The sequence below is a fragment of the Anabas testudineus genome, chromosome 8 (assembly GCF_900324465.2).
Source record: "Anabas testudineus chromosome 8, fAnaTes1.2, whole genome shotgun sequence".
In the NCBI taxonomy this organism is placed as follows: Eukaryota; Metazoa; Chordata; class Actinopteri; order Anabantiformes; family Anabantidae; genus Anabas; species Anabas testudineus.
In genome coordinates, this window is record NC_046617.1 from 18,788,008 (window position 1) to 18,806,099 (window position 18,092).

At 43.4% G+C, this 18,092-nt stretch overlaps 1 protein-coding gene across 3 annotated transcripts in view; it reads left to right on the forward strand.

Moving 5' to 3' along the window:
• The window catches only part of tnrc18 (trinucleotide repeat containing 18), a 45,166-nt gene extending 27,416 nt beyond the window's left edge, over positions 1-17,750 (forward strand). Inside the window, exons 15-30 of one of the 3 annotated variants that reach the window (XM_026345538.1) lie at positions 62-245; positions 340-655; positions 934-1,146; positions 4,282-4,458; positions 5,431-5,897; positions 6,311-6,439; positions 7,000-7,141; positions 7,229-7,346; positions 8,621-8,696; positions 8,827-8,935; positions 9,289-9,405; positions 10,372-10,524; positions 11,480-13,245; positions 13,356-13,592; positions 13,728-13,802; positions 14,052-17,750. In XM_026345538.1, the coding sequence (XP_026201323.1) occupies positions 62-245; positions 340-655; positions 934-1,146; positions 4,282-4,458; positions 5,431-5,897; positions 6,311-6,439; positions 7,000-7,141; positions 7,229-7,346; positions 8,621-8,696; positions 8,827-8,935; positions 9,289-9,405; positions 10,372-10,524; positions 11,480-13,245; positions 13,356-13,592; positions 13,728-13,802; positions 14,052-14,258 (4,486 nt within the window). In that variant the 3' untranslated portion in view covers positions 14,259-17,750. The remainder of the gene's footprint in view (positions 1-61; positions 246-339; positions 656-933; positions 1,147-4,281; positions 4,459-5,430; positions 5,898-6,310; positions 6,440-6,999; positions 7,142-7,228; positions 7,347-8,620; positions 8,697-8,826; positions 8,936-9,288; positions 9,406-10,371; positions 10,525-11,479; positions 13,246-13,355; positions 13,593-13,727; positions 13,803-14,051) is intronic. The other 2 variants (XM_026345547.1, XM_026345528.1) reach the window with 2 other exon arrangements.
• The last annotated feature ends 342 nt before the right edge of the window (positions 17,751-18,092 follow it).

Sequence of the window (18,092 nt, forward strand, 5' to 3'; positions counted from 1 at the left end):
GTAGCAGGTTTTTGTAGCCAAATGTTCAGTTTTTAACTTCACCAATATGTCTGTCTCTCAGGCTGGGTAGGACAGTGCAATACTCTGAGGACTCTGAAGCTGGGGAAGGACAGAGGAAGAAGTTTCGTCTGTCCAGGGAAGAAGAGGAGATGGAGGGTGGAAGTGGGGCAGTGAAAGTGAAGAAGAAGAAAAAGAAGAAGAAGAGCTGGGATGACCAGGAGCCATCCACAAGTCATGCTCTGGAGGTAATCCGCTTATTGGAGTACGTGTTTTGAGTTTGTCAGCAGTGTAATGAGATGTGTTTTATTAATGAAGGGTTTTATTTTTTGGTGTCTTCAGGTGTTGAAAGCAAAGCGTGGCCACGTGTGTGAACAGGAGCAGCTGGCGTCGGAGCTCGACAGAGCTCTGTCGCTGTCGCAGCTCGGCTCGCTCAGTGCGTCTCGAAAACTTTCCTCCAGCACAAAACTAGACAAGTCAAAGGGCAAGTCTGGACAAAGTCGGATGAAGGAGCGCAGCATCCACTCCTCCGGTAAGGGAGGCAAACACAAATCGGCCACAAAGGTATCTGCTTCCGAGACCGTCCGTAAAGTGAAAGGTCAGGAGAAGACGGCTTTGTTCTCTTCCACGAGGTCAGAGCTCAGCAGCTGCTCCAACAGTGAGTACCAGAGGAGAATTTGACCTAACGCAGATTCAAATGTTGAATTTTATTTGCATTAAGCGTTAGAGGCAGCAGTGTTAATTGAAACTTAAGGACATGCACTGAGAGCATGATTAGTGGAAGCTCAGGAGCAGGTTTATGTCAGAGATCTTTTTTTGAGTAATGAAACTTTAAAAAACAGTGGAGTTGCATCAATTAGTTATATTTGCCAAGTTTAATCTGGAGCAATCTCTGTGTTTTGTCCTCATGAGTTATAACCACTGTCTCTGCACCAGACTCTGATTCAGAGGAGCACAGTTCTGCCCGAGGGGGCTGGCCCCCTCTCTCAGGCACGCGTTCCCAGGGCAGCCTAGCCAGGAAGAGACGGTCTGCGTCACCGCCGACTTCCCTGTTGTCCAACAAGAAGTCTCAGAAGAAGAAACACAAGCACTTATCCCTGCTGCTGGAGGAAGCGGGCCTCAGCTCCTCGGACGACTCCTTCGACCAAGGTTACTGACCAAATCTTACAGCCCCCCCGCCCCTCGCTGTTGAATCAGACAATACTTTGTCCTTGAGCCTCGTCACAGCTTGTGTCTTTGCTTTTCGCTAAGGCAGCTGTTTTTCAGACTGTGCTTTTAGCTTGATGATCCCCACGTCTGTTGCTTCTGGCTTCTTTGCAAAGTTGCCTTTTTTTAAGAAGAGTTTACCCATTTCTACGGTGTTTTTACTGCCTGGAACGGTTTTGGTAGCATTTGTACATTTGAAAAACTGTGTGAATTGTGAGATTTTTTTTCCATAAAGTTGTATTGCAGTTTGGTACCTATAAGCTTTATTAAAGATGTTGATTTGATTGGTACAGAAAGCGAAGCGCTGTGGTCCTTGTGTCTGCTTCATCTGTCTGTCCGTCTGTCCAGCTGCCACTGCACCTCACACATCCTTTACAGTGCTCTGTTCGTCAAATATCCCTTCTGGGCTCCTGGCAGAAGTTAGGAAACACTGTTCAACGCTCAATGTTTACATCAGAGAATCTGAAAAGATATCTGTAGGAGAAAAGCTCAGAGCACACAGCTGAATCTGATTGGACAGATACGCGGTTTAGTCAAAAATGGTGATAAAATGAAATTAAACGAGATCTTGACTTCTTATTTATTTACTTTAAGTGTTTATCTACGTTTGTCAGCCTAATGTTTAGTGATGATGTGGCCTGGTGTTTGGTGTTGTGGGGAACTAAATGCACCATGAGTGATGCCTTTAGATGTTTGGGGATATTTGGACAATAGAGCTCCTCCTCTGTGTCTACTAAACCTTTAAATAACCCTTTTCCCTTTCCGCTGCTCTCTCAGACACCTTGCTCTGTCCTCTCACCTTTCCCTTCTCACCTTTGACCCCCTCCTACCACATCCTACCCATAATGCTTTGAGTGTCTCTTAGCCTGTTCCATGTGCTTGTGCTGCTGCCGCTGCTCCTGCGACATTACAGAAGCTTGGCGAGGACTAGCGCAGCCTTGAGCCTACAGTGCCTCACTACAGCTAGTCTACGCTGTGGCTAAAGCTTTGCTTAAGCTAGACTGTGCTAAGGCTAGGCTCTGCGCTCTCGCCGCCGCCCTGTCCCCGCCCTGCCTGAGGCCACACCCCTGTCACCTGCTCTGTAAGTAGGAAGTGCCCCTCCATCTATTCTTTGACCGCTAACATGGACTATGCAGAAATTGAACTACATACATTGAACATTAACTTTTTACCTTTTGGTTTTAATGTTTTTATTGTTCTCACAAATTGAAGCTCTTGAACGAGAGCCATGGTTACCACCTCGTCCAACTTCATGAGAAACTTTAGACATTGAGTGCTCGGTTCTGATGGAGGATGTAACCATGGTTACTCAGATCTGATCCCAAGGGGCCTCACAGGGCTGTCCTCTCAGTGCCTGCTTGTTGCATCGTCTGTCGTTAACACACGTTGGATTCACAGTACAACATATGCAACAAATCTGAACAACTTGAAGCAAAGTTTTAGCCTCAACAAGTAGATTTTGAGTAACTGAACAACCCTGGAAATTATTCACATTAGCTGGTTTAACCTCTCACCTTGCTGAAGTGATTTACAGGTGTACTAGCGTACTCTGTGACATCACTTGTGGGTGTGGTCAGTTAAACAAAAACCACCAATTTTCATCTTTTTGTGAAGTTACTCTAATAAAAATCTTTGAATATACAATCAGTTCTTTTAGTTTATTGATTGAAGTTATGTTTGTGCTGTGAATCAACTCTCAATGTTAACACTCTAACCCCTGAGGAGACGTTCATTCTGTTCATCTGTCTGGACCTAACTGCTAACTACCAGCAAACCTTCAGTACGCTGCAGTGCACAAATACTCAGCTCCCTCTCACATTTTGCATATTTTCTTTTGTTGTATTTAGTCAGAAATAGATTTAATCCCAATCTCCACTCAATAACCCAAAATGAATGGAAAAATACATTTACAGGACTGATGGGATTTAGTGTTTCCCATTCTTCTTGACAGATCTATTCAAACCTCATCAGATTGAATGGGCAGTGCCATCTTTAGGACTCTCCACAGATGTTTTGTGGTGTTTAGTTTAGTCCAGTCCACTCCCAATCCTTCCCCAATGCCACGCCTATGATTCACAGTAGAGATGGTGTAAGCAAGTGATGTTCACCACACACTACAGAGAGTTTTGCCCTACGTGTTAAGACAAGACATTTATTCCCTCCAGTCCTTAAAACACTGGTTGATAAACTCCAAACAGGCTGTAGCTTCCATCTAACCACTCCTAACATAGTCCTGATTGATGGAGTGTGATGTGTCATTCTGCCACGTTCTCTCATCTTTGCGAAGGATTTCTGAAGCTCTGTGTCTGATTGGTTCTTGCTCACCTCACCGAACAACAGGTGTACTTCACCTGTAGGCACAGTAAATCCTAGACAGGATACATCTAATTATAATCTGGATTCTTAGAAAACATTCTCAAATTTTTTTGGACATTTCGGGTCATTGATTCGACACTGATGGGCGTAAACTGCAGTTTTATCAACTCTATGTGAAACGTACAACAAAGTAAAGTGTGCAAAATCTGAACTGGTCTGAAGACTTTCTCAAGCTGCTTTTGTGTGTGCTCCGCTGGCTCAGAGTTACAGGAGGAAGTGCAGATTCTTGCTTCTCTGTTGCATTCTCTTATGTTTGTGTGTGTTTTAATAATAAATGATACACGAGGCAAAGCTTCAGCTCACCTGGTCTAAGCAGCTGCGAGTGTGTGTGTGTGTGACTCACATGCATGTGGTAAATCATATTTTCTCCTGTAATTTTGCTCACACAGCATTACAGTGTGAATGCAGGCTGCAGTGGTTTGAATTGTGTATCTTCTCGCGCTCCACATGTTAAAATCTGGGTATCAGCACAGGCTGTAAATGTGTTACTGGAAGATCCAGGCTGCTGTTTCCCTTCACATAGGTCTTAACTCAGCCTTTCTGAGGAAAGTTGCGTATTGATCCTTTTTCTTTTTGTTAATTCATCTTCTCGTGTGTTGACAGTCAGTACAAAGCAGCAGAAAAGAATTGATTTGAACTCTGGCCGAGGCCCAAGCTGTAGTCACATTAATCTCTAAGCTGAAAATCTTCTCTCTGAAACAGAAACCTCAGAGGACGAGGACGACGACAACGAGGAGGACTCGGATTCGGATGACGGGGGCTGTGAGGAGAGCGGGCTGGGTTTGTTGGCCAGGTTTGCAGCGAGCGCGCTTCCTGTCAGCTCGGCCCCTTTGAGCCTCCTTCATGACCGCAAGAGCCGCAGCAGACAGAGCACTCTGGGTAAAAAAAACACAGCAGACACAAATGAGTTGTTGTGACAGAGCAGCAAACTGGAGTTTGAGCATAAAAACAGAATATAATGTTTGTGAAGTGCTGTGGCGTCCCTCGTTAGGCTGAAGGAGAACGTAGACAAATGAGTTCACTGCACCAACTCTCCTGTTTTAACTAATTTCACAGGTTCCCAGACACTGTTCCAGACTATAATTGTATTTTTTAATGGCTGAGCAGGTTCCCCTGCCTGAGCATTTGTTCAGGATTATGTTATTGATTCACGGTTAAATATTCATACATTTCTAATTGTCTCATCAGGGTGCATGTAATGATTCAGTCTCAAATTATGTATTAGTTTCACATTGATCAATAGTCCAATTCACAGAGTTATCGATTACAGAGAATCTAACACCTCGGTTTATTACTGATAAATGCAGGTTTAGGGAAGGGTTGGATTTTATCTGCAGGAAGTTTTATCAGGAAGAAATACTTAATGTACCAAAAGAAAAAGTACTCATTACATAGAAGTACTACTTTATTACAGTTATCGACAAAGGTGACTTTAATGTTACTGCTTATAAAGGTGGAACTAATTTTAATTGCTTAAATTAATCATCTATAATAACTCAGAACTTCATAAATTATTAGGATTTGTATTATTAATCTGCTAAATAATTAGTAACTACAGCTTCCAGATGAATGTAGTAACGTATAGTCAGTGTAGTAACAGGATAATAATTACATTTGAAATGTGAATGTCATCTTAAAATACATCTAAAGTAAAATGATACATCCTGTTATATGATAAATATCATGAACTTATATAATACTGGTGGGTTCTAAAGCACAGTACCGTGACACAGCCTTTCATTTCATTTAAAATAGAAATACTACTAATACTTTCGAGGTATAAGTACCTCTAAACTGTTCCAGGTGTACTTTCCTTCACTGATCTGTCATCATGTTCTTCTTTCCTCTCAGGTTCCTCAGAGTGTGAGTGGTCAGACTCTGGTTCGGACCTCCAGCTGAGGAAGTTTCCATCCCTGCTGCACGGCAAACGCTCAGCCCCAGAGCTGCCTCTGTTGCCCCCGGCAACCCGCCGCATCGACCAGACCAGCCCCACCAAGCGAGATGATGCCCTGCCGGCCAAACGGAAGCCATTGCCCAAACCGCGCCCTTCGCCTCGGTCCCCGCGACAATTTAGCTTCGACCTCACCTCCAGCTCCGGGATCGGCGGCTTCAGCGAGGACGAGGGCTGGAACCGGCGACGCAGCGAGAGGATCTTCCTCCACGACGCCACGACTTCAGCCAATCAGACATTGGCATCCACACCTGCTCCCACCAGTCAGAGCTCCTCCTCATCCAGCTCGGCTCCCGCTCTCACCCCAAAGCCTGCCTCCAGACCCAAACCCGCTGCACCCAGCAGAGAGGGGAAAGATGTGGTGAAGGTACGTCAATAATTCATCTGGTTCTTATTCACCAAAAGTCTTTTCTCTCACTGCTTCACTGCTCTCCTCCTTCAAACCCTGGTTTCCTCACATCCTTTTGTCTTCCTTGACATGTCTGTCTGTGTGTGTGAGTGTGTATGTGTGTGTGCACGCCAGCAGGGTTTCCCAGTACTTCAGTCAGTGCAGCACTCCCCTGCTGACTGTGTCGTGTTGCTGACAAGAAAGGACAACTGCAGGCAGCCTTGCAGCATCCCACCCTCTGTGTGTGTGTGTGTGTGTGTGTGTGTGTGTGTGTGTGTGTGTGTGTGTGTGTGTGTGTGTGTGTGTGTGTGTTGTGTGTGTGTGTGTGTTTTCATGCCTCCATTTATCCATGTGCATCCTTTAACTTTGTGTGTTGACTTTTATAAAACCAGAAAAAGAAGCTGAAGGACTCTTCTCTTCCCGTGAGCCCGTCCAGTCTGTGCAGTCCAATCACTGACGCCCCTGTGTCTCTGAGCCTTAGTCCAGCACGCAAGAGCCAGACAAAGACCAAGACTAAAGAGGTCAGTGGGAAGATGGATCAGCTGCAAAGTCACTGGAGAAGTGAACCTGATTAATATTATAATGAAACCAAAACGTTTTAGTTACTTCTCTAATCTGCAACACATATTCACAGAAACAATAAGTCTCATAAATTAACTGATTCTTTGTGCTGTAATTAAACTTGTTTCGTTCTATTACTGAGAGAAAACCAGCAAACCTCTTGTACTGTGTGATTTTTATGCCATCTGCCACCAGCCAGACCTCGAGTTTGCTTTGGAAAGGCAGCGAAAGTGTGTGTGTGCATGGCTTTTTGTAGTGGTGCTGATGGCAAGGATGTGTATCCGAGCAGAAAAGATGGTGTATTCAACACCATAAGTGTTGTAATATGGTTGAAAAGTTAATTTGTGGTGTCTTGGCCTGGTGGCTTTGTGGGCTGCAACAAAATAAACAATTTAATCAGTGGATATTAAGATAAATATCACAGAATGGCACAATCCACTTTGCCTTGGGTAACAAACTTAGAGCAGGGGAGTTTTCCTCCTTAAACACATAATTAAAACCCTTGCATGCTTTTTTGCAGCAGTCCAGGGGAGCAGTAAGCCGGCTGATGGAAAGCATGGCAGCGGACGAAGACTTCGAACCCAACCAGGACAGTAGCTTCAGCGAAGACGAGCTTGTCCCACCACGCAGCAACAGCGTCTCAGAGCGGTCCTCCCCACCTGGTACGTTCACACAGACACTGCGTAGGACTGCAACAGACGCTAAGTAATGACATGCATATCGATCCACTGATTTATTGTTGCGTTCAGCTCCAGTGCAGTGTGTGTTGGACAAAGATTCTCTGGTGGACGGTCTCCGAGTTTTGATCCCGATGGACGACCAGCTGCTGTACGCAGGACATGTGAACACTGTACACTCTCCTGACATGTGAGTACAAACCAGCAGACATTTAAACAGAACCAGCATTTATATATGAAACACAGTTAAACAAGGCTCTCTAGACTCTTACAGGACAGTTTGACATTTCGGGAAACACTTAATCTTATCCTAAGAATGTGGGTACTATATCTTATGTCTAAGTTCACTTTCTGTTGACATCTTCTTCCTCTTTCACGTCTTTGTTCTCCATATTTTTTACGATTGTTAATTTCCTCTTTTGTTTGTTGACATTCTTTAAAAATTAGTTAAGAGACACTTCTGTATGACAAAAAGTTATAAAAATAAAAGCATAGACTTCACACAAATTGTAGATGAACCACATAATACATTAAGACCATTACAAATTAATTAGTGCATTTTAAGGGTGGATTTTTTTTAGCCTGGACATTTCCCTGTTTCCAGTTTTTATGTTAAGGTAAGCTCACCTGCTGCTAGCTGTAGCTTTAGGCGTTGGTGGTCGTGAACTTCTGTGCCATGAAAGTACATTCACAAGAGTAAAAAAATCTATAATCATGGCTCCCAATCTTATAATTATGAGATCTTACTTCAGAACGAAGTAAGATGAGAATAGTTCATAGGAACAATAGTTAATTTGGCATTTTTCAAGATCTCATAAAAAGTTATAGTGGGTTTCACTTCATCTTTGTCTGAGACAACAGAGACATTATGAAATTACCCAGTTTGTCTTTGTTCCTCTGAAATGAACACAAAAAATTAAAAAAGCCTAAAAAACAACACAGTGTTTTGGAAAATGTCACATTGATTTTTTTATTATTTTGTGTCTGCAGTGCACGTTTGTAAGAAAGCAAAAAAGCTCATAATATAAATCTGGTGCTTTAAACATGCACAAACACACAAACATGAAAGACACAAAGCATTGCATTTAAGCCTAAATTGGGTTATTTAACTGACAATCAAATCCAGAGTGGCTTAATTAAAAGAAAACAAATAGACTAAAGCCCCATTCAGATGGTATTAGTATTCCAGGGGGTGTGGGCATTAGCTGTGCTCCATGCCAAACAACACAAGGTACACACGGTACTATAATCATTATTTGTATGACAGCACAACGCCCAGACAGCTACACATCAAAAATCAAAGCCCCCAAAATCAAGATTAGGATTTATTGCTGTGCGGCTAAAAGATGAGAAAGCGAATGCCACTGTGGAAAGTGTCCTAAAGTGCCATAACAAGCCCTGGGCCTTGCACATTGACCCACATAATTTCAACCTCCACCTCTTTCACATGCTTTCTCCCTGCAGATACAGCGTGGTGGTGGAGGGGGAGAGAGGAAACCGACCACATATCTACTGCTTGGAACAACTGCTGCAGGAAGCTGTGAGTAAACTGAACAGTTCTCATATATAGATCCTCTACTAAATACTTCACATCTCAGGAGTCTAATGCTAAATTGTGTGTGTGCAAGAGAGTGGTTGACATTTAAGAGTTCTTCTTTCTGTGTGTGCAGATCATCGACGTGAAGCCTCCATCCGTGCGCTATCTGCCAGAGGGCACCCGCATCGCTGCCTACTGGAGTCAGCAGTACCGCTGCCTTTACCCCGGCACTGTTGTCAACGGTACAACAACAGCACGTAAACACAATCCCACCGCTTACGCGATATGATTCATAATCCACTTACATGGAGAATTTAATTGCCGCTTGCAGCACAAATAAATGTAAAAGATCTTAACAGAGCTGCTCCTTTAGTGTGTAATGCAGTTTATTGTTTTGAAGAGTCAGATGATAACAGGAACGTAACCGCTCTGGGTTCTGTTCTTCTTCAGTGAGCTTTGCTGCAGTAAATAACTCAGTAGTGTGATACAGTACTAATCAAAACACATGCTACAACATGTGCGTTGTCATTATCTGCTAAAATGTCATAATGAAGTGTTCACTGCTGACTTGTGATTGTTATTTTTACCCAAACAGGAAGTTCAGATATCGACGAGAATGACGATCTAATCACGGTGGAGTTTGATGATGGCGACACCGGCCGAATCCCCATCTCCCACATCAGGCTGCTGCCTCCAGACTACAAGATCCACTGTGAGCACACAGTTCTACAACAACAACACTAGTCAATCATGATCTCATGATATTATTTTCTTATTCAGATAAAGGAGACACACCCATACACACACTTTCCTCATTTGACTTTCACGTGGTGTCACAGTGTAGATTTCGTCATGACTGCAGGGTTTGAATTATGCTGTATTTATTATACTGTATGTGTGCAGTTGTCGTATCACACCTGTTTAGATTTGCATGAATGATGTGTGTGGGGGTGGGGGTGTGTTTTTCCAGTAGAGTTACAGAAACAGCTTTCTGTATTATGCAGAAAGTTTCAGCAGCAGCACAATCTACAGCCATCATTTGAATCAACACCTCTTCAGCACAGTTTAAACAATGACTGAACATTATCATCTTCAGGAAGGAGATTTTATTTTGAAGACTGTTGTATTAGACTGTGGTAGTTAAAGCTAAGAACCTAATAAATTTTTTTGGTTTTAAATAGAAAAAGGGGGGATCAATCAGCCAGTTAAGCTGTTTTACAATATTAGATTTAATAATAATAATCATTATTAGATTAGATATTTCTTTAAAGACCATGTTGTATTAGTGTCACCTCTCCACAAAAAGTTACTTACTTAAGGAAAGATTTTGTATCCCGATAAATTTTAACGACTCTATTTTTAAAAACTGTCCGTTTCTTTTTCATTTATGCCAGTTTTTATAAACCAACAAAGTTGAGGCTTCAGTAATAGGGGACAAAAATGGCTAAGACCCCAGAGAGTTATTTAATGTTGAGAAGATTAATTTAGGGCTTGTTAAAACATTGCATGTAACAAAAACTGTTTTATTCTTGTTAAGAAACTTCAAAGAACTGGGTTCGAGCTGGGGATCTTTGTTATATCTCACAGCCTCTCTCCCCCATTCTTTCTCCGCCGCTCCACTGTGAAAACTGTCAAAAGCTAAAAACCTAACGCCTGCTGGTTCTCTGCTTCTGTCCAGGCGCTGAGCCGTCCCCTGCGCTGCTCGTGGCCAGCTGCTCCAGGAGGAGAGTCCGCAAATGCAGCAAAGAAGGCAAAGAGGCAGGAAGCAAACCAGAGGAGACGGCTCCAAAGATCAAAGGGAAACCTGGTCGTAAACCCAAACCCAAACCAGGTGAGCTGGTCCAACTGGCTTCCAGGGACGGATGATTAACAAATGGTTTTGTCAGTTGTCATTTTGTTTCCTCATTGGGGCAAGAGTTTAGCATCATCGTCACCAACCCCGTGTTTATTCTAGTAAAAGATAACGTCCTCTTAAGTGAAGTTAACTAATTCAACTTGATCAGTGTGTCAGTGAAATACCTGGTAGAAACTAGTTTCATTAGTTCCATAGAAACAAGTAAAAGAGTCTGTAATGTGGGAATATGTTCCCCACAGGAGGTAGAAATAAAGGAGAAGGTGCTTAAAATAAAACTAGTGCACTGTGCATTAAGTACTGCCGTCACTTTAGCTGTTACTTGCGTTTTTCTTTCTTGGAATAATTCCCCGGGACCAGTAAAGGATATGTCCTAATGCACAGGAGCCAAATGTGTCATAAAAAGAAGTGAATTTCACATTATTTGGTTCAGTGCTCATCATGAAAGAACAGCGTGTTCCTCTCCTTTTACATTTCCTTTTAGTGGGAAACATTCTGCGTTTATGTCGATTAGATTTAATTATAGATATGAGTGCTATATGGTTAGATAATTAAAGAGCTAAAATCAAAACTTCTTTTGTCGTCTTTTGATGAATAATTTTTTACTTTTTAAAACAACAGAAGAAACAAAAATAGCTCTCGACTCTTTTATCAAACACTGCTGTCAGCTGTGAACTCAGTTTAATGAATGTGATCAAACAGCTCTTTTGTTGTTCCATAAATTTTAGTCTGTTACGCCGGCTGTAGTCTGTGTTGCAGGTCTGATTTGCTGACGCTGGCCTCGTTTCGACCGGCTAAGCAGTTCTTAAATGCAACCTTTTCATTTCAGACTTGTGTCTGTGCTGATTTGTCTCCCGACGTCATGAAGCCACACAACGAAAACATCAGCGTATTTAGTGTAAACTGATTTGTTGTGTTTGATTCTTCTTCACAGAGACTTCCATGAACCCAGATGGTCGGGAGAAAGCTGATCCGCCAACTTCTGCTGCCCAGCCCGCAGAAAGACCCCTGGCTCCAACCAAGCCTACCCAGGACAGAACCTCCTCTGTCCAGAAGACATCTCAAGAGAAGCCACGACCTGCATCTCGTCCAACAATGGGAACACAGGCAAAACCTGGCCGCAAGAGCTCCACCACGTCCCCTGCAAGTAGCCCCACCCTTCCTAACCCGGTACCCAGGAAAAGCAGTTCAGCCCAGTCTCTTGCTGGTAAACCAACACACACTTCCCCTCCCTCTCTCTACCCGTCCACATATGGAAAAGTCCTGACGGTGGATCTGTACAGCGAGCCCAATCTCAGCTCGTACAACAACCAGCGCAGAGAAAGAGAGAACACCAGCACCACCTGCAGACCCATGTCCAGACCTGGGGTCACGACATCATCGAATGCGCCAAAGCCCACTGCATCATCCACACCCAGACCCGTCTCTGCCTCCACACCCAAAACCAAACCCTCTTCTGACTTTCACAGCAGCTCCAGACCGAGCCTCAGCTCTGGACTCCTACCCAGCCCCATCTCCAGGCTGTCAGCAAGCAAACCCAGCTCTTCTTTGACTCCCAGACCTTCGTCGTCGTCGTCATTGTCATCATCATCATCCGCCCCCAGGCCCAAACTGAAGGTGCCATCCGACCAGATATCATCCAGCTCCAGACCGAACCCCATCTCCAGGACCAAGCCCAGCTCAGGGCCAAGTGATGCGGGCTCGGCAGTGAGGCGCAAGCCCCTGTCTGCAGAGCCCCTCGTAAAGCTTGACCACGAAGGTGTCACCTCCCCTAAGACAAAGAAGACTAAGGCTCTGATGCTGCTAGAAGGTCGGGGGGTCAGACGAGATCACACCCCCATCACCACAGCCTCCACCAATCAGAAGCTACTAAAGGCTAAAGTGAGAGCTCCAAATAGAGAGCCTGGCCCACAGGAGAAAGAGTCCAGCTACAAAGCACAGATGCTGGCAAAAGAAAAGGGAGACAATCATGGAAGTGGTGGTAGAGGACAGGACATGGACACAAGAGAGGAAAAAGGCAAAAAAGACGAACGAAGGGACGCAGAGAAAAGAGAGGAGAGGAAGATGAAAGCGGAATCTCAGAGTAGCAGCAGCTCAGAGTCAGAAGAAGAAGGGGAAAAAGGTAAACTTAAGAAAAAGAAGAAGTGCACTTCTAGCTGCTCTTCTTCCTCTTCGTCCTGCTCTGGTTCCTCCTCCTCATCTTCATCATCTTCATCCTCATCGTCCTCTTCCTCTACTGACGACTCCTCGTGCAGCTCAGATGAAGAGAGAACCCCTACGCCTACGCCAGGCCCCATATCCTCGCCTCCAGCACAGGACAAACTGAAAGAAGAAACAAAAGAAGAGGAAGAAGAGGAGGAGGAGGAGGTGAAAGAGGTGCAGGTAAAAGTGGAAGAGGAAGATCTCTCTCCTCCCGCACAATCTCCCACCTCTTCAACGTCTCCAACGAGTGCTGCTCCTGCTAAACCTGCTAAACCAGCCACTGGGAAGGGCTCCGGGCAAAGGGGGCGTCCTCCGAAACCGAAGCCCAGCGGGGGAGAGGGGAAAGTAGGGAGACCAAAGCGGAGAGAAGGGGTCCATCTTCCCACCACCAAGGAGCTGGCTAAACGTCAGAGGCTTCCCAGTGTGGAGAACAGACCCAAAATTTCTGCTTTCCTTCCAGCCAGACAGCTCTGGAAGTGGTTTGGGAAACCAACTCAGGTGAGCAGAGGAATTACACACGTTCTGGTTGTTAATTAGTATTAATTAATTAATAATAGTTTGTTCTTATCCTCTGTGACTGATTTACCTTCTTCTACCTCCTCCTCCAGAGACGCGGCATGAAGGGCAAGGCTAAGAAGCTCTTCTATAAGGCCATTGTGCGCGGACGAGAAATGATCCGTATTGGTGATTGTGCTGTGTTCCTCTCTGCGGGCCGGCCAAACCTGCCCTTCATCGGCCGCATCCAGAGCATGTGGGAATCCTGGGGCAGCAACATGGTGGTCAGGGTCAACTGGTTTTATCATCCAGAAGAGACAAACCCCGGCAAGAAACTCACTGACAAGAAGGTAAGAAGGCGACTAAAGGTGGGGTCGTACCTAACGACCAGATCTGTTCCTAGAACATTGGAAACTGTCCCTCTTGTAAAGACTTATCTTATTCTCTCTTCAGTAGTATTAATTTTGTTAAAATTTCCTTCCCAGAACCGGGATCAAATGTGTGGTCAGTCTTTACCAGCAGCTCTCCACTCTTCTATCCACAGGAAAGACTTCATGGAGGTGAGGGGAAAAAGATTTACTACCTTAATCTACCTCAAATTTATTCTTCTATTTAATTTAATATTGCAATTCTTATTTGTTTATGTTCTTATTACATATTTAGTTACCTAGCTACGTACCATGGTAAATACAACATTGTGAGAGCACATATTAGTTTACAGATGGAGTCCTTAAGCTAGATAAAGTTAACATTTCAAGTTAATTTAGTAGGAAGTAAGACGAAGCTAATGAAACTGGTGTCTTGTGCAGCGTGCCCTGTACCAGTCGTCTCACAGCGATGAGAACGATGTGCAGACGGTCAGCCACAAGTGCCTCGTGGTGAGCGTGGAGGAATATGAGCAGATGGCCCACACCCGCCGCTACACCGACAGCGAAGATCTCTACTACCTGGCTGGCACTTACGAACCCACCACCGGCATGATCTTCAACACTGAGGGCGTTCCAGTCATCTGCTAAGCAAATACAAAAACACACTATGAGTCGCTGAAATCAAGTCGTGACTCAAATGACCAACTCTGGAGCGCACGGCAAGACGAAGTCGACCCGCGGTCTTTCCAAGTCTGAAATTCACTCATGAGGGTTTTTTTGCAGCCATGACTCTCTGAACTCAACTGCTCCAGTACCATGATACACTTCAGACAGACTGTCGTGAACAGCTACTACTACTACAGAGACAGGAGACACTATGGACAGTATTAAAAGGAACACGTCTCCTGAAACATTTGCACACACAAACTCCATTAAACACAAACTGTTTTGCTTGCTGTGTTCATGGGAATTTGTCAGACCACAGAGTACTTCAGTCACATGTAAATATGCCCTGCATAAACACAAACATTTACACTCACACATGCAAAAACACATGTAAATACTAAATACTCAACCAACACACACACTCACAGACACACACACACACACGGTTATATAGAGGAAAATATGAGTGTTTTATTTTCATGTAATAGATTTATGTCAGAGTACTTTTTTCTAAAGAGGTAAACAGTCAAGAAGCTTTAATGAACTGTGAATGATGAGACAGGAGAGAGGCCGGCGTCTATCCGTCCGCCCTCCCATTCCCCCGACAGACGGACAAACAAGCGTTGGTGGTCTGATGTTGTGATTATGATGTTGCTGTGGTGATGTTACAGTCATGTTACAGTCATATAAATGTACAGAACAGCAGGAGCGACAGACAGACAGACGCAAAGAGGGAAAGAAATGCACAGAGGTAGAGACTGTCCAACAGAGAGCACTTAAAAAAACACTTAAAAGTCTATTCTCCTTAATCCTAACCTTCACCTTCCCACGACAATCCTAACTCGGCAGGCAAACTGTCTGCGTGCTACTAAAACTTCAGCCTCCCTCCGAGACTCAGGCTAAAGAGAGACGAAGGAATTTTGTGCTATTAAAAAAACATTTCACATTTTCATCTGTGAATTTTTTACCGTAAAGGAAAAATCCACCCTGAAACGCTTAAACACTATGAAACAAAACAGCTGCTGGTTAAAGGGATTTTAGAGGAGGCATCATTGAAAAGCATTCTGGGAAATGCAGGACACATTATCTTGTAATAAAAATGTGTAACCAGGTAAAGCAAACTACAACAGTTCATCACAGTAATTCCATGAATGCACTAAACAAGGCAAGCTGGTGTATTAACAGTGTAGGAGGGTGGATTCTCCCTTTTTATTTTTTTAAGGTTGTTAACACTGCAATCAGTCCAAGATGCATCAAGGTCGCGGCACCGATGGACCGCATGAAGCTGCCTGCACTGATTAGTTCAGCATAATTCAATTTTAACACTCATGTACCGCAGTTTGGCTTTGTTCATTAATTCCAGCTGCAGTGTTTGCAACCTCTACACTGTCCTGTGTTCGACGTATTTCATGATTCTTTTGGTTCTGCTGTTTTATGGGTGTCTGTCTCACCCTGGCTTGATCACATTTCACCCTGCGAGCAATCATCTTTGACATGAGTGCACTTTCAATGAGCTCGGCTGCAGAGGAGACTCTGTGACTGGGTGTCATGTATGTCTTCCTAGAGTATTTACTTATTAAACCCCCTCCCGCCAGCAAAGGCCCTTCCCGCCCTTAAAACACAGATAAACACACGTGACCACGTCCCGTTTTACACGTCTTTCTTTTCGGCTCTCTTAGCTGCTTATGAATTTTTTCTATGTGCCTAGTTTAAACGTTTTTAGAGACTGTTGAATGTTGTGCTCAGGGTTGTGAGCGTTTCAGGCGGCCTTACTCTCCCAGGCCTTATGACGACGGTTCGCCAAATCTCTCCTAGGTCCTGCCCCCTACTCCTGCCATGATCCTTGGTTCCTTTAGATGCTGAGGAGTAATCAGATTGTTCACTTTCAAGTGATTTAATGTTTAAACAATCCTCCGTTCTTGAGCTCTGATCCCACTTAGCTACACTATGGTGTCTAATGTGTGTATCAGATATATCAGTATCAATATGCAGCATAAAGTTTTCTGCATATCTGTGATTATCATGTTCATTTTCTTGTATGTTGCCGTTTCCCTCTCTCTGCTTCCCTGCAGAGATTGAAGATTGTCTTGTTGATATTCAATAGGTTTTAAATTGTACTCTCTTGAGATCTTTCATCTGAATTTTTCTGATTTTTATTAGAGGCTAGCGTATACTTTGTTTGGAAATGCTGAGATGGCTGCGAGACGTCTGTCGGACGACCCACAGTGTTGTGATGTGACATTTTCCCGGTAAACGTCAAGACGTCCCCTGGTGTCAGGACACGTTTATATCAAAATTTTGATAAAATCCAAACATGACAGCTGCCCACTAAAGGAAAGTTTGGTAATGTGCTGCTAGTCTATTAGTATTGAAATGGTGTTAACCAGGTACGGAGTTGCTCTATGTGCTGTTTTCTGAGATGACTCCGTTGATTAGTACCAGAAATTCTTATCTGCTAAAGCCCCACCAGCTCCCCAAGCTGCTGCCCTTATGTTGGCTCCTTTCAGGTGGAAAATCCTGCCTGACAACACACATCCAGAGACAAATGTTTAAAACATTGTGAGTGACATTTAGCCAAACTGGATTTCTGGTTGTTAATCTCCGCTGTGTAACAGAGAAACAGGTCGTACCTGTGTTTGCAGAGTGAAGTTCAATCGCCCCCTTCGTTATGTTTGTTTATCCCTGGAGCTGCTAAAGCACTTTTTTCTGTGTTTGTGTGTGTGAGATAAGGCATCTTATCCTTTGCTATTACACACTTGCACACCTTTGAAACCCTCTCAGATGTGTGTTATTGCCTTCCGATCTTTATTTGCCCCCTATCTCCATCCAAAGCCCAGCCTTAGGCCTTCAAACAGGGTCCAACACAAACACACCAACACAAATTCCCCACTGCGCCTTCACTTTTAATTGGTGTCATATGTTTTTAGAGCCTGCATTTGTTGTTTTTTTTTTTTTTTTTTAATCACTATTTGTGTTTTTATGTGTGATAAATTTTTCTCATCTCTAGTTTTTTGCATGTTTCTGTCTTCTTTTTATTTTTTCATCCCTTGCTTCCCCTCTCTGAACAATCGTCCACGCCTCTCAAGCAATAGTTCTGCTGACAGGCACTGGGAGTTAGCTGCTAGAGAGAGAGAAAGGAATGGGAGAGAGAGCAAAAGAGAGAATGAGAGAGAGAGAGAGAGAGGTGGACTGGAGGCTGGTTCTTCATCTGCTGTTCCTTCAGTATCGTTATCGTCCTGTTACAGAAAAAAAAATATTTTGAAAATAAATAGAAAAATCATCTAAGTTTTGTAAATGATCCTTCACTATCGAGAAGAGAAGAGCTATCAGAATATACTTTGTACACATCTAATCTTGTAAAAAAGCAAAAAGGATAGACTTTAGAGATGAATCTGAAACCTCATATATTCGGTCGCCCTATACTGTATGTGTAAGGAACTGGGTTTTTTTTTTTTTTTTTTTTTTTTTTTTTTACAGACAGCATCTATGTTTATCAGTGTTTCTTTTAATCTGTTTTAGTAACTAAATATTTTATAGTTAATCAATAAACAGATGGAACTGTATGTTGGGTGTACTGTGAGTCTCTGCCACAAAAGTTATAAAGCATTTGAATTATTTTCATATTTTTTTGTATATTTGTTTCTTTTAAACAGCTAAAATCCTGAACTTCCCACTTCCCCTCGCTTTCATTTTTAATTTTACAATCTAAAATGCATTTTAAAGGAAAGGTTAGAGGTTAGAGAAATTAGATATCACATAAGCAGTTAGCTTAGCTTAGCATGAAGACCTATATGTACTATGTTCAAAAGTACTCCA